At 45.2% G+C, this 15227-nt stretch overlaps 1 protein-coding gene across 2 annotated transcripts in view; it reads right to left on the reverse strand.

Annotated features, from left to right (window-relative positions):
* The window catches only part of LOC144000415 (uncharacterized), a 132609-nt gene that overhangs the window by 71374 nt on the left and 46008 nt on the right, over positions 1-15227 (reverse strand). The window contains exon 4 of one of the 2 annotated variants that reach the window (XR_013278228.1): positions 14107-14640. Coding sequence is in view for 1 of the 2 variants with exons in the window: in XM_077494226.1 (XP_077350352.1) it covers positions 14366-14640 (275 nt within the window). In the remaining variant the exon portion in view is untranslated. Of the gene's footprint in view, positions 1-11567; positions 14641-15227 lie in introns of those variants that run through there. The other variant, XM_077494226.1, reaches the window with a different exon arrangement.

A 15227-nucleotide genomic window follows, 5' to 3' on the forward strand; every position in this document is an offset into this window, starting at 1 on the left:
TCCACCATCAGTTCCGGTCCAGCTCCACTGCTAGCAACTCTGCCAGGCACTTGAGTGACTCTGCACTCCCGCGCCTTCTGTTTACTCTACCAGGGGCCTCGAGTCAGAGGTGTAAGTGAGGCCCCCCTCTGCATATCAGGCTCTACCACCAGGTACGTGACATAGTGAGTGTACAGCTTGTATAACAGTGCCAATTTGCTGTCCTCTCAAAATAACTCAACACACAGCCATTAATGTCTAAACCGCTGGCAACAAAAGTGAGTACACCCCTAAGTGAAAATGTCCAAATTGGGACCAAAGTGTCAATATTTTGTGTGGCCACCACTATTTTCCAGCACTGCCTTAACCCTCTTGGACATGGAGTTCACCAGAGCTTCACAGGTTGTCACTGGAGTCCTCTTCCCCTCCTCCATGATGACATCACAGAGCTGGTGGATGTTGGAGACCTTGCACTCCTCCACCTTCTGTTTGAGGATGTCCCACAGATGATCAATAGGGTTTAGGTCTGGAGACATGCTTGGCCAGTCCATCACCTTTACCCTCAGCTTCTTTAGCAAGGCAGTGGTGATCCTGGAGGTGTGTTTGGGGTCGTTTTCATGTTGGAATACTACCCTGCGGCCCAGTCTCTGAAGGGAGATGATCATACTCTGCTTCAGTATGTCACAGTACATGTTGGCATTCATGGCTCCCTCAATGATCTGTAGCTCCCCAGTGCCGGCAGCACTCATGCAGCCCCAGACGATGACACTCCCACCACCATGCCTGACTGTAGACAAGACACACTTGTCTTTGTCCTCCTCTGGTTGCCCCCACACACGCTTGTCACCATCTGAACCAAATACATTTATCTTGGTCTCATCAGACCACAGGACATGGTTCCAGTAATCCATGTCCTTAGTCTGCTTGTCTTTAGCAAACAGTTTTTCGGGCTTTAGAAAGGAAGAATTTGTGGGACTTTAAATGAGGGAACCCCACTATAAAAAAATAGTGTCCTTCGATGTAAATCCATCATCAATCAAAATCTCCCGCCATCTGCCTTCTCTCCGCTTTGACATTTCTTATATGTAGGTAAGGGCCAGGGCCACCTGGCTACGTCACCTGGTGGCCCTGCTTCCTTGTGATGTCATATATATGCAACTTGCTCATTATGCATTACTTACCTCAGATCGAAGCCCCCGCAGCAGTCCTCGTTCATCACTCCGGCAACATCTCTCCCGGAGTTACTTCCGGGTATCGCGGGCTTGCTTCAGTTTGCTGTAGTGCGCATGTGCCGATGAAGTTGGCACATGCAAATACAGGGATAACTCCTAAACTGTGCAAGTTTAGGAGATATCCGGGGTAGCTACAGGTAAGCCTTATTATAGGCTTACCTGTAGGAAAAAGTGTGTTGTAAGGGTTTACAAGCACTTTAAGTGCACCATATAATAGAATCTTTGCACTTTTTAATCTTCTTTTAGCCTAGGCCAGTGATGGCCAACCTTGGCACTCTAGATGTTTTGGAACTACATTACGTCCCCTCCCGCCACCCGTAAGAATGATCAACAATTCTTTTTCTCAGATCCTCAGAGAGTTCTTTCCCATGAGGTGCCATGTTGAACATCCAGTGACCAGTATGAGAGAGTGAGAGCGATAACACCAAATTTAACACACCTGCTCCCCATTCACACCTGAGACCTTGTAACACTAACGAGTCACATGACACCAGGGAGGGAAAATGGCTAATTGGGCCCAATTTGGACATTTTAACTTAGGGGGTGCACTGACTTTTGTTGCCAGCAGTTTAGACATTAATGGCTGTGTGTTGAGTTATTTTGAGGGGATGGCAAATTTACACTGTTATACAAGCTGTACACTCACTAATTTACATTGTAGACAAGTGTCATTTCTTCAGTGTTGTCACATGAAAAGATAGAAGAAAAAATTTACAAAAATGTGAGGGGTGTACTTACTTTTGTGAGATACTGTATTTCTTGATATAAATATGTATAGCCAGAAGAATACAGGTAAATGGGGCAAATACCTTGTCTTTTGGCCTAGAAATTGGCCATTACTATTTTTACCAATCCACTATTATTAAAGCGGAGCTCCACCCGAATTCCTACTCCTATGCCTATGGGATTATCTTGTCCTCTAACCGCTGGATATCCCCCTTACCTTGCTGCTGTCATCTTGTCTTTTTTTATTTTTTTAAATCTCCTGCTCCCTGAGATTCCGGAAAAGGGGCGGTGCTGCTGCGGATATGGGCGGGGCTTCAGCGGCAGGTCAGCGCTTCCTGTCGGCCGCACTGGCTCGAGTTCTCGTGCGCGCGCGCATCTCAGTTGCCATCACAACGGGGCAGGACTTCCTAAGACGCCGCCCGTTGTGATGGCAACCTAAGTTGTTGTCTGCTCTCGAGTGGTTTAATCGGCGCATGCGCGAGATCGAAGATTATACGGGTGGTGCATGCTGGGACAATAGCAGCACAGTGTCCCGGAAGACAATGCCTGTGGGCTTCACATGCCCACAGGCAAAATGGAAAACGTCAGGAGACGTTTTTATAAAGACTTTCGAGTACAGAAAAAACAGCAGCAAGACACTTAGCAAAAAAAAAGTAAGTAACATAAATAGAAAACGTAAAAAAAAAAAAAAAACGGTGGTGGAACCCCACTTTAAAGCGGTTCTTTACCCTAAAGGGGAAGTTCTGCTAATCTGATCCCTCCCCCCCCCTCCGGTGCCACAATCGGCACCTTTCAGGGGGGAGGGGGGTGCAGTTACCTGGATAATCCAGGTAACTGCACCCACTTCCGGCCAGACCGCCGCAGACCCCCGCAGACGCCCCGCCCCCCCACCTGTTTGTGTTATGGGAAACACACAGTTCCCAGAGACACAGCGGGGGACCATAAGAGACGCGCAGCGCGACTCGCGCATGCGCAGTAGGGAACCGGGCAGTGAAGCCGTCATGCTTCACTTCCCGATTCCCTGACAGAGGATGGCGGCGGTGGCAGCAGCGAGACGAGCGATCGCTCGTCATCTGCCGCCGACATCGCTGGACCCTGGGACAGGTAAATGTGATTTTATTAAAAGTCAGCAGCTGCAATATTAGTAGCTGCTGGCTTTTAATATTTTTTTTTTCGGTGAAGCTCCTCTTTAATCATAAACAGGGTTCAGATTTGGCACCCAAACTTTAGTATTGTTCGCTGAATCCATCTCCATTTAGTTCCGAAATAAATATTCGATAAAATTTTTTGTTATTTGGAGATTTGGATATATCCGAATACCTGAATTACAGTTTAACCACTTACAGACCGGACCATTTTGCTGGTCAAAGACCAGACCACTTTTTGTGATTCGGCACTGCGTCGCTTTAACTGACAATTGCGCGGTCATGCGACGTGGCTCCCAAACAAAATTGACGTCCTTTTTTCCCCACCAATAGAGCTTTCTTTTTGTGGTATTTGATCACCCCTGTGGTTTTTATTTTTTGCGCTATAAACAAAAATAGAGCGTCAATTTTGAAAAAAACGCATTATTTTTTACTTTTTGTTATAATAAATATCCCCCAAAAATATATAAAAAAACATTTTTTTCCCTCAGTTTAGGCCGATACGGATTCTTCTACATATTTTTGGTAAAAAAAATCGCAATAAGCGATTATTGATTGGTTTGCGCAAAAGTTATAGCGTTTACAAAATAGGGATAGTTTTATAGCATTTTTATTAATCATTTTTTATTATTTTATTTTTTTTACTAGTAATGGCGGCGATCAGCGATTTTTATTGTGACTGCGACATTGTGGGGGACACATCGGACATTTTTGACACATTTTTAGGACCATTGTCATTTCTACAGTAATCACTGCTATATAAATGCACTGATTCATGTGTAAACGACACTGGCAGTGAAGGGGTTAACCAGTGGGTGGCAGTGTAGGGGTTAAGTGTTCCTAGGGGTGTGTTACTAACTGTGGGGGGGTTGGGCTTTCATTTAGTGAACACTGATCTCTGCTCCAATCACATGGAGCAGAGATCAGCGTCACTAGTTGCTAGGCAGAATGGAGAAATGCTGTTTACACGGCATTTCCTCCATTCAGCTGTCCCGTCAGACGATCGCGGTGATGCCCGCGTCGATCGAGTCCGCGGGTCCCGTGACCGGACTCACGGGGGTCCCGACCAGCGCAGGAGCACGCCGCCGCCGGCGCGCTCCCGATGGCAGGGCGGCATTGAAGATTGGACGTACCTGTACGCCAATATGCCTGCCTGTGCCATTCTGCCGACGTACATCGTCGTGCGCTGGTCGGGAACTGGTTAAGTGAAGTTTACCGAATGCTCCGAATAACAAAAAGAAATTAGTCGAAATTTCCGAAAATCCGTATTGAAATTTGAATCAAATTTTACATTAAATTACAGTCAAATTTGAACTGTAAACTAATTTCTTTGAAATCAAAGCCTGTGTGTGTTATTAGAGTATCATTTCTAAATAATGCTGTTTTTTTGTTAACCATTTCGCATCCAGGCCAATTCTGACATTTCTCTCCTACATGTAAAATTCATAATATTTTTGCTAGAAAGACCCTAGAGAATACAATGGCGCTCGTTGCACGGTATTTGCACAGCAATTTTTCGAACACGTTTTTTTCATGCTTTAAAAAAAAAAAAAACAGTAAAGTTAGCCCAATTTTCATAATGTGAAAGAGGAAGATACGCTGAGTAAATAGATACCCAACATGTCACGCTTCAAAATTGCACGCGCTGGTGGAATGGCGCCAAACGTTGGTATTTAAAAATCCCCATAAGCGACGCTTTACATTTTTTTACTGGTTACATGTTTTGGGTTACAGAGGAGGTCTAGAACTTGAATTATTGCTCTCGCTCTAATGTTCGCGGCGATACCTCACATGTGTGGTTTGAACACTGTTTTCATATGTGGGCGGGACTTACGTATGCTTTCGCTTCTGCGTACGAGCTCACGGGGACAGGGGCGCTTTAATTTTTATTTTTTTATTTTTTTAATTGTTCATTTTATTTTTATTTTTTTTAGTTTGACACTTTAAAAAAATAAAAATAAATTGATTACTTTTATTTCTATTACAAGGAATGTAAACATCCCTTGTAATAGGAATATGGCACGATCGGACCTATTTACAGTGAGAGATGGGGGTCAATAAGACCCCACATCTCACCTCTAGGCTGGGAAGCCTAAACTAAAAAAAAAAAAAAAAAAGTATCCTGGCTTTCGTGGTGCGCCCGGCCTCCAGACGATCATAGAGACGATCTGGTCCACCGGAAATCTCTATGGTATTATCCGGGGGCCGGCGGATCCTGTGACCGACTCACCGAGGGAAGCGGTGAGTCGGTGCAAGCACCGGAGGGTGGCGGGAGGGCGGCGTCCCCTCCCGCCGCCCGTAAGAATGATCAAGCGGCAGAACAGCTGCTATGATCATTCTTATGGTGCAGGGAATCGCTGGCTGAAAACGTCGATATCTGAATGATGTCTGTGACCTCAGGCATCATTCAGATATTACACCACAAAGCCCATGACGTCAATAGACGTAGCATGGGCGCCAAGTGGTTAAGCCAAAGGTGATTTAACCACTTCAGCCCTGGAAGAATTTACCCTCTGCCTGACCAGGGCACTTTTTGTGATTCGGCACTGCGTCGCTTTAACTGACAATTGCGCGGTTGTGCAACATTTTACCCAAACAATATTTGCGTCCTTTTTTCCCCACAAATAGAGCTTTCTTTTGGTGGTATTTGATCACCTCTGCGTTTTTTTTTGCGCTATAAACAAAGAAAGATCAACCATTTTGAAAAAATAGCAATATTTTTTACTTTTCGCTATAATAAATATCCCCAAAATATTTATAAAAATAACACAATTTTGTTTCCTCAGTCTAGGCCGATATGTATTCTTCTACATATTTTTGGTTAAAAAAATCGCAATAAGCGTTTATTGATTGGTTTGCGCAGAAGTTATAGCGTTTACAAAATAGGGGATAGATTTATGCCATTTTTATTATTAGGTTTTTTTTTTTTTATTAATAATGGCAGCGATCAGCGATTTTTATTGTGACTGCGACATTATGGCAGACACATCGGACACTTATGATACTACTTTGGGACCATTGTCATTTATACAGCGATCAGTACTATAAAAATGCACTGATAACTGTGTAAATGACACTGGCAGGGAAGGGGTTAACACTAGGGGGGCGATCAAAGGGTTAAGTGTGTCTTAGGGAGTGATTATAACTGTGAGGGGGATGGGCTACCACTGACATGACATCGATCACTGCTCTCGATGACAGGGAGCAGTAGATCTCTGTCATGACACTAGGCAGAATGGGGAAATGCCTTGTTTACATAGGCATCTCCCCGTTCTGCCTCTCCGTGACGCGATCGCAGGACACCGGCGGACATCGAGTCCACGGGTCCGGCCACGGAGCAAGAGGCGGCGCCCACAATGCCGCTTCTTAAAAGGGACGTACCTGTACACCCATTTGCACAGCCGTGCCATTGTGCCAACGTATATCGTCGTGCAATGGTCAGCAAGCGGTTAAAGAGTCATTGTTTGTCCCCATTGAAAAAAAATGAAGTTTTCGATTTGGCCGATTCAAAATTGATCAATTATGAACTTTTTGAATATAAAAAAACTGCAAATTCGAACAAAATTAGAAAAAGACATTAAACGAATTCCGAATACGAATTGAACAAATCAACCAAATTTAAGTAAAATTAATATCTAGATTAACAAATCTAAACAAAACCAGGCCCCTTTTTTTTTTCGTCATGCACATGTCTAGTGCTAAAGTCCCATCCAGTTCCCCCTTTTTGAGTAATTACAGTCCATTAGGGATGAGGTACCATTTATGACACAGATTGGGATTTATCAACAAGCATATGTACAATAAAGAGGGACTTTCTTTGGAGGGAAGCTGTTCAAATTTACAACATTTTCTTTTATCAGTCTGTTTCTCCCAATGACACCAACAATGGGGCACTGTTTTTCCCAATGACACCAACAATGGGGCACTGTTTTTCCCAATGACACCAACAAGGGGGCACTGTTTCTACCAATGACACCAACAAAGGCATCCCCTACTCACATCAACCAAAGTCTGCCCCCCCCCCCCCCCCCCAAAGCATGAAGGACAGAAAACTGGCCCTTTGTTTAGAAAGTTTGGAGAGTCTTATCTTAATATATTTTATCTTAAAATATTTGTATGTGGGAGTACTTAAATAAGTTGAGCTTCTTATTATTTCTATTTATAGCAGTTGTGGAAAATTTTATGAAGATGTTTTAGATGTATTTTAACCAGTTGCCGACCAGCGCACGCCGATGTACGTCGGCAGAATGGCACGGGCAGGCAAATGGGCGTACCTGTACGTCCCTTTAAATTTGCCGCCCTGCCATCGGGAGCGCGCCGCCAGCGGCGCGCTCCCGCGCTGGTCGGGACCCCCGTGAGTCCGTTTGCGGGACCCGCAGACTCGATCGCCGCGGGCATACCCGCGATCGTCTCACGGAGCGGCCGAATGAAGAAATGCCGTTGTAAACAGCATTTCTCCATTCTGCCTAGCAACTAGTGACGCTGATCTCTGCTCCATGTGATTGGAGCAGAGATCAGTGTTCACTAAATTAAAGCCCAACCCCCCCCCCCACAGTTGGTAACACACCCCTAGGAACACTTAACCCCTACACTGCCACCCACTGGTTAACCCCTTCACTGCCAGTGTCATTTACACAGGAATCACTGCATTTATATAGCAGTGATTACTGTATAAATGACAATGGTCCCAAAAATGTGTCAAAAATGTCCGATGTGTCCGCCACAATGTCGCAGTCACAATAAAAATCGCTGATCGCCGCCATTACTAGTAAAAAAATAAAATAATAAAAAATGATTAATAAAAATGCCATAAAACTATCCCTATTTTGTAAACGCTATAACTTTTGCGTAAAGCAATCAATAATCGCTTATTGCGATTTTTTTACCAAAAATATGTAGAAGAATACGTATCGACCTAAACTGAGGGAAAAAAATGGTTTTTTTATATATTTTTGGGGGATATTTATTATAACATAAAGTAAAAAATAATGCATTTTTTTTCAAAATTGGCGCTCTATTTTTGTTTATAGCGCAAAAAATAAAAACTGCAGAGGTGATCAAATACCACCAAAAGAAAGCTCTATTTGTGGGAAAAAAAGGACGTCGATTTTGTTTGGGAGCCACGTCACACGACCGTGCAATTGTCAGTTAAAGCGACGCAGTGCCGAATCGCAAAAAGTGGTCTGGTCTTTGACCAGCAAAATGGTCCGGTCTGTAAGTGGTTAATATGTATTGTCATAAGAGTCCCCCTGTGTTCATTCTCCCCTAGCCCGCTCTAAAAGAACATACTGGGGCAGACTGACACTGGTTGAGATCGGTTAGGTAGTTGATAACTTCCTGGGATTGGAAAGAGGTGTTTGCAGAGTGGGGGTATGTCCGCCAGTGAAGGGCCCCTGTGCATTGCACAGATGATCGTCTGAGGGGAAATGTTTGCTCTGCAAAGATTGGTTGTTGGCGGATGTGCGCTCATTGTCTCTGCTGTGTCTGATCAGCATATGTGGGGATTCGCAGCGTGCAAGTGCAGATAACCTGAGTTATTTGTAACGGAAACCTGCGTTACATAAGAGGGGGGCGGGGTCACCCATACGTCATTGGGGAACCCATGGCTTCCCTCACTAGTGTCAGAGGGGGCAGGGTCAGGTGACGGGTGGCCCCGCCCTCCTAATATAAGAAACGTCAGCGCTGGGATCCCCGCAGTGTCTCCTCAGTGGAGTCAGAAGACGGATGCATGGATGGACTGCGCTGGACTGAAAATCACCCGTCGCTGGATCAGATCAGCCATCGCTGGACCCCGGAGAGATGATCATCCATCGCTGGATAGCAAGAGTGGATTAGCACCACTGGAATCTTTTTTTTATTTTTTTTATTTTTAATAAAGGAATTTTTCAAAAGTGTGTTTGTCTTATTTAACCATTTTTTACACTTTCTTTGTGAAATGGTAGGGGTACTTTTGTACCCCCATACCATTTCAAACAGGGGGGGCGGGATCTGGGGGTCCCCTTGTTAAAGGGGGCTTCCAGATTCTGATAAGTCCCCCGCCCGCAGACCCCCACAACCACCGGCCAGGGTTGTGGGGGTGAGGCCCTTGTCCCCATCAACATGGGGACATGGTGCTTTGAGGGGTCGCAGACCCCCAAAGCATCCTCCCAATGTTGAGGGCATGTGGCCTGGTATGGTTCAGGAGGGGGGGTGCTCTCTTGTCCCCCCTCTTTTCCTGCGGCCGGCCAGGTTGCGTGCTCGGATAAAGGGTCTGGTATGGATTTTTAGGGGGACCCCCACGTCAATTTTTTTTAAATTTTGATGCGGGGTTCCCCTTAATATCCATTATATTTAGGGGGAACCCCACATCAATTTCTTTTTTAAATTTGACGCAGGGTTCCCCTTAATATCCATACCAGACCTGAAGGGCCTGGTAATTTAATTTAGGGGAACCCCACGCTTTTTTTTTTTTTATCAATGAATGAATTGTCGGCTCCCGTAATACAGAGAACACTCATTTAAAAGACTTTTTTTCCTGCAGAAATGACACTTTGTGCAGGGACAGTTCTAAGCACCATAAACATGCGCCCCTTCACAGGCGTACTATAGACCCCCCCCCCCGTGTGAAATTTAAAGGAATATTACACTTTTATTGTTTCACTTTAAGCATTATTAAAATCACTGCTCCTGAAAAAATGGACGTTTTTTAAACTTTTTTTTGCATTGATCCATGTCCCCTGGGGCAGGACCCGGGTCCCCAAACACTTTTTAGGACAGTAACTTGGATTAGCTTGACTTATATTAGCCTTTAAAATTGGCCTTTAAAATTAGCACTTTAGATTTCTCCCATAGACTTGTATAGGGTGTTCCGGCTTTTTGAATTTGCCGCGAACACCCAAAATTGTTCACTGTTCGCTGAACAGGCGAACAGGCAATGTTTGAGTCCAACATGAGTTCGACTCGAACTCTAAGCTCATCCCTACTCAGCACCCATCCTGCCTGCATCCCTCTTATCTCAGCACTCATCGTACCTGAACCCCACCTTCTGACACCTGCTACTATGTCTGCACTTCCACACCTGTACCCTTCTTCTTACTAATTCATCTGTGCATGCTTCCCCCCAAATCTTACCTACATGCCTGCATCATACTCCTCTCTCACCATTACCCCTATGTATGCTCCCAGAACCTGCATGCCTACTCCCCAGCTCTCACGAGAGCACCACAACAACCCCCCCCCCCCCATTCACACCTAACACCTAAATGCCACCTCTTCGACTTTCACCATCATGCCTGCACACTTCCCCCGCTCTCACCACCACCCCTACACCCACAACTCCAATGTGCCTGCAGGTGTTTCTGTACCTGATTGTCCATCTCACCCCTGAATTCTCAAGACCAAACCTGCACCTCCTCTTACCCCTACATCACCTATGTACCTTACACGTGTGGCCACACCTGTACCCCCCAACTCTATATTCTTCCCACTGCAATGCCATGCCTTCACAAAGCATGGACCCCCCATCTCTCACCAACACACCTTCATCACCATTACCCCTACTGAACCCACAGACCCATCTTTCACCCCACGTTTTCAAAAATCTTCCCACCACTATAAAAATGAGTGCCCTCAAACTCCCTTCTCAATTCCATGGTTATGCCCCTTCCTTTACTGCCATGTCAATACCCCCTCCCTCAACCAGCCTGTGCACACTTCTCCCATTTACACTCCAAGCCCCCCTCCCCCACCTGCAGAAAGCATACCCCCTCTCTTGGCATCCAGTGCCCATCACCTTCATCCTCCCCTCTTGCTCTGAACACTACTGCAGCTCCCCATCCCCCTTCCCCTTCCATACCCCCAACCTGCAGGAAGCTTACACCCTCTTTTAGCATCCAGTGCCCATCACCTTCATCCTCTCCTCCTGCTCTGTTCACTGCCCCCTGCCTGCAGAAAGCATACCCCCTCTCTTGGCATTAAGTGCCCATCACCTTCATCCTCCCTTCCTGCCCTGAACACTGCTTCTGCTGCTCCCTACCCTCCTTCCATGCCCCCCACCTGCAGGAAGTGGCATCCAGTGCCCATCACCCTCATCCTCCCTTACTGCTCTAAATACTGCTCCTGCAGCTCCCCATCCCCCTACCCCTTCCATGCCCCATCCTGCAAGAAGTGTACCCCCTCTCTTGGCATCCAGTGACCATCACCACTGCTCCTGCAACACCCCCCTCATTGCTCTCAGCACTCCTACCTTGCCCATTCAGTGCTAGTAAATATAAATATTTTTATTAAAATAATAAATCCTTGTAGTTTACCTTTAGGAATAATCGTCCACCTTAATTTGATCAGAGGTACAATAATAGGACTAAAGTGTACAGAATATCCACAGCAAGGGTGAATTCACCAAAACTCCGCCCACTGAGAGATGATAGGATGAAGAGTAGCCAGGACCTCTGACATCACAGCCCAAGAACAGGCTGCATAGTGACAGATTAGAACTCTACAAATGATATCTATCAGGGTTCAATGTATTTATTTGATATTTGAATACATAGGTTACATTTCATACAGAGTAAAGGATACAAAGTACACATCGGTGAAGTACGTTATATTCATATTCAATAAAGTGACACTAAACTCCCTTCTCTTGCGCTTAGCCTCCTCCAAATCGACATTTTCTTAATTTTCTTGCCGTTGTGATTTAACGTCCTGTTGGAGGGTGTCTTTGTTCGGTCTCTCTGGTCTCACTCTGTGTAGGAATGTAGCCACCCTCTCTTGCTTGCTCCGAAGATGGACTATGGGATTATGTTGACACCTGTCCAGGGATTCACCCGGACAGTCCGGGTTTTGAACCATGTGTCTGGGTTTCGGGCGGACTTTAACCTAGACACATTATTCATACCGGGCTGCGGCTCACAAGTAACCAAGATAGTCACACACAAATCTGTTGCTACCCAGAAGCTGTGGGCGCTTGTCTGGGGACAGGTTCGGCATCACTGGGGGGGCAGGGCAATGATGTCAACAAGAGTGATTTGGTCACGCCCACTGTTGGTTGCAGCGCGCTATGCGCACCACATTACTACTCTCCTTTAGTCACCCAAAGGTGTCACAGGTTGCAGAAGTATTTGGGTTTGGCTTGCAGAAAAGGTGGCAACACTATATGGAATAGGTCAGTGATGGTGGATCTTGGCACCCCAGATGTTTGGAACTACATTTCCCATGATGCTCATGCACTCTGCAGTGAAGTTTAGAATCATGGCAAATGTAGTTCCAAAACATCTGTACCATGATCAATGTACCGTGGATGAAATACAAATATTTCTTTACACTGTTTTTGCTGTTGAGCCGGTCTTGTGACTTACACTTGCCATGCTATTTACCCAGAGATGATATCTCTACTCACATCCTGCAGTTGGTATTGAATTCCCAGTGCCTGAAATATGTTAGGATGACAGGCATGTCTATTTTAATAGATGGGGAGGGGTGAGGGGGACGGTGATCTCAGGGCTGGACTGGCTAAGGGTGCAAATCCACAAGTAACAGACAAGAAAACGCCCTCTAGTGGACACTGGACGTCGTTTGGGGAAAGTCTATATCTTGATAAATGGGAATGTACCCCATCAGAAGCCTGACCCACTTAAGTCATTTGTGTGCCACCTTACATAAGAGCCCCCCTTACATCAATATGCCACCTTACATAAGAGCCCCCCTTACATCAATATGCCACCTTACATAAGAGCCTCCCCTTACATCAATCTGAATCTACCTCCTTACATTAATGTGCCCCCTTATATCAAACCCCCCCTTATATCAGGCTGCCCCCTTACATCAATCTACCCCCTTACATAAATGTGCCCTCCTACATCAATCTACCCCCTTACATAAATGTGCCCTCTTACATCAATCTACCCCATTACACCAATCTACCCCCTTACATAAATGTGCCCTCTTACATCAATCTACCCCATTACACCCATCTACCCCCTTACATAAATGTGCCCTCTTACATCAATCTACCCCCTTATATAAATGTGCCCTCTTACATCAATCTACCCCATTACATCAATCTACCCCCTTACATAAATGTGCCCTCTTACATTAGGAGTGGTCCTAGCAACACTAGTTCCATACACTAGCTAGTGGTCCTGGCACCCAGCGATGGAGGTGGTTAGGTGGGTTGAAGGACTTTCAGAGCACTTCCCTCGACTCTGAGCTGGCAATCCATAAGCTGCTCAGTACATTAGTGACCACACAGAACTGACCTATAAGCTGCAGCCGCCAGTGATACACCACTGACCCCCTACTCATAAAGGACCATCGATGGCATATGTTATACAGTAGATCATATTTTAACAATTAAAGACAGATATCTTGATGAGCCAAAAAAACAAAAAAAACATTTAAAACTTCTAAAAAAAAAAACCTGCAGATTTGGCCAATTCCAGGCCGTTCTGGTAGACAAAGCAGTGACACGTCTAGAGGATCTTTCCCCACATTTTATTGGCCAATGATTATGATGGGCTACCAAAATGACTAATACAAATGTGTAAGAGACAGGGAGGTACGGGAGAACTTTAAGGCTGCATTCACACCTGAGCGTAGCGTGTTTGAACGTTTTTACCGGCGTTTTGTCACGCGACAACGAGCGTTTTTTAACTTCGGCGTTTTTTTTTCAGCCAATAGGAAAAATATTTTTCTTCTGTTTATTTTTTCTTGAGCAGATACAGCGTCAAAACGCCCGTAGAAACGCTCGTTGTCGCGCTAAACGCTCGAATCGAGCGTTTCCATTAGTTTCTATGGGAATGAAAACGCCCAAATCAGCCCAATTCGCGCGACAAAAAAGGGTCCGGAACTTGTTTGAGCTTCAGGCGTAGGGCTTCAGGCGACATGGAGTGGAGATGTGAACCATCTCCATTGAGAATAATGGATTTTTTCCCCTCCAGCGTTTTGTAGCTTCAGGCGTAGGGCTACAAAACGTTCAGGTGTGAACGGGCTGTTACACTATGAAGACGTGTCGGAGCTTTGCTTGTCAGAATGGATTGGAATCCAACCTTATTGGGGCCGATGCAGGTATAAGCACCCCTAAGTGCCTGAACTTTTTATCTGCAGGTTGTTTTTTGGTTTAAAAATGGAGCAATTTCCAAACATAACTCATAATGTAAACATAAGGTCGGCATTTTAAGAAGGCCTACATGCATTTCTCTCCTGCCTTCCAAAGAAATGATCTTCTAGTATCATGAATCTTTCTCCATCATTGTTTTGTTCTCTCTCTAATCTTTCTCTCTCATGTCTTTCTCTCTCCTTCTGAACTTAGATCTGATGGATGTAGTTGTACATAAATTTCTTCCTCTCTATCCGTTCTCTTTTCGGGTTTCTCGGCAGTTCCAGGCGGAATCTGACATTCTTCAAGGCGATGTCTATCACCATCAGGATGTCGGTGGTTCTTCCCAGAGTCTTTATGTGGCTCATCTTTGTGTAATTGTCAATGGCGATCACCGTCTCCGCACCCATCAGTCTAAACTGTTTCTCGATTTCCAGGTAGTCTGCGCTGGTTTTGAAGCTGAGGACAATGATGGGAACGATACCTGAAGAAGAGGAACACTGTGAGCATCTCAAAGAAATCTCGGTAACCAAAGGAACATTTCTAATTAGGCATGGCAGGCCTGTGCCTAGGGGTGGTTGTGTATTACTGGGCCCCTGTTACATTACATTCGTTCTGTGCACATGAGGGCAACATAGAATGTTATTAGGCTATTTTCAGTTTGAGTTTTCCTCATTCAAACAGCATAGAGCGAATAAGGAAAATTTAGCAATAAGCATTTGTCTACCAGAGCTATTTATAAACGGTGGACAATGATTTGAACCACTTGCTGAACGACGTATGCATAAAATTGTCTTGTCAGCAAATGGTCATACGTACAAATACAAATGGACTGCAGCTTTTTTTTATTTCCGCCAGCGATTGACTGATCACTTTTACAGCACTGCTAAGGGTACCTATCCGCCTGCTCATGGTGGTTCCTGGCAGGTGTCAAGTCCTGGGGAAAAAAGTATGGGAACTCACCCAGGATTCCTGCCCCCCCTCCTCAAAAATAAAAAAAGTGTGTGTGTGTGTGTGTATATACAGTGCCTTGCGAAAGTATTCGGCCCCCTTGAACTTTTCAACCTTTTG

The sequence above is a fragment of the Lithobates pipiens genome, unplaced genomic scaffold (genome assembly GCF_037356315.1).
Source record: "Lithobates pipiens isolate NorthernLeopardFrog02 unplaced genomic scaffold, aLitPip1_a1.2 Scaffold_22, whole genome shotgun sequence".
Classification (NCBI taxonomy): domain Eukaryota; kingdom Metazoa; phylum Chordata; class Amphibia; order Anura; family Ranidae; genus Lithobates; species Lithobates pipiens.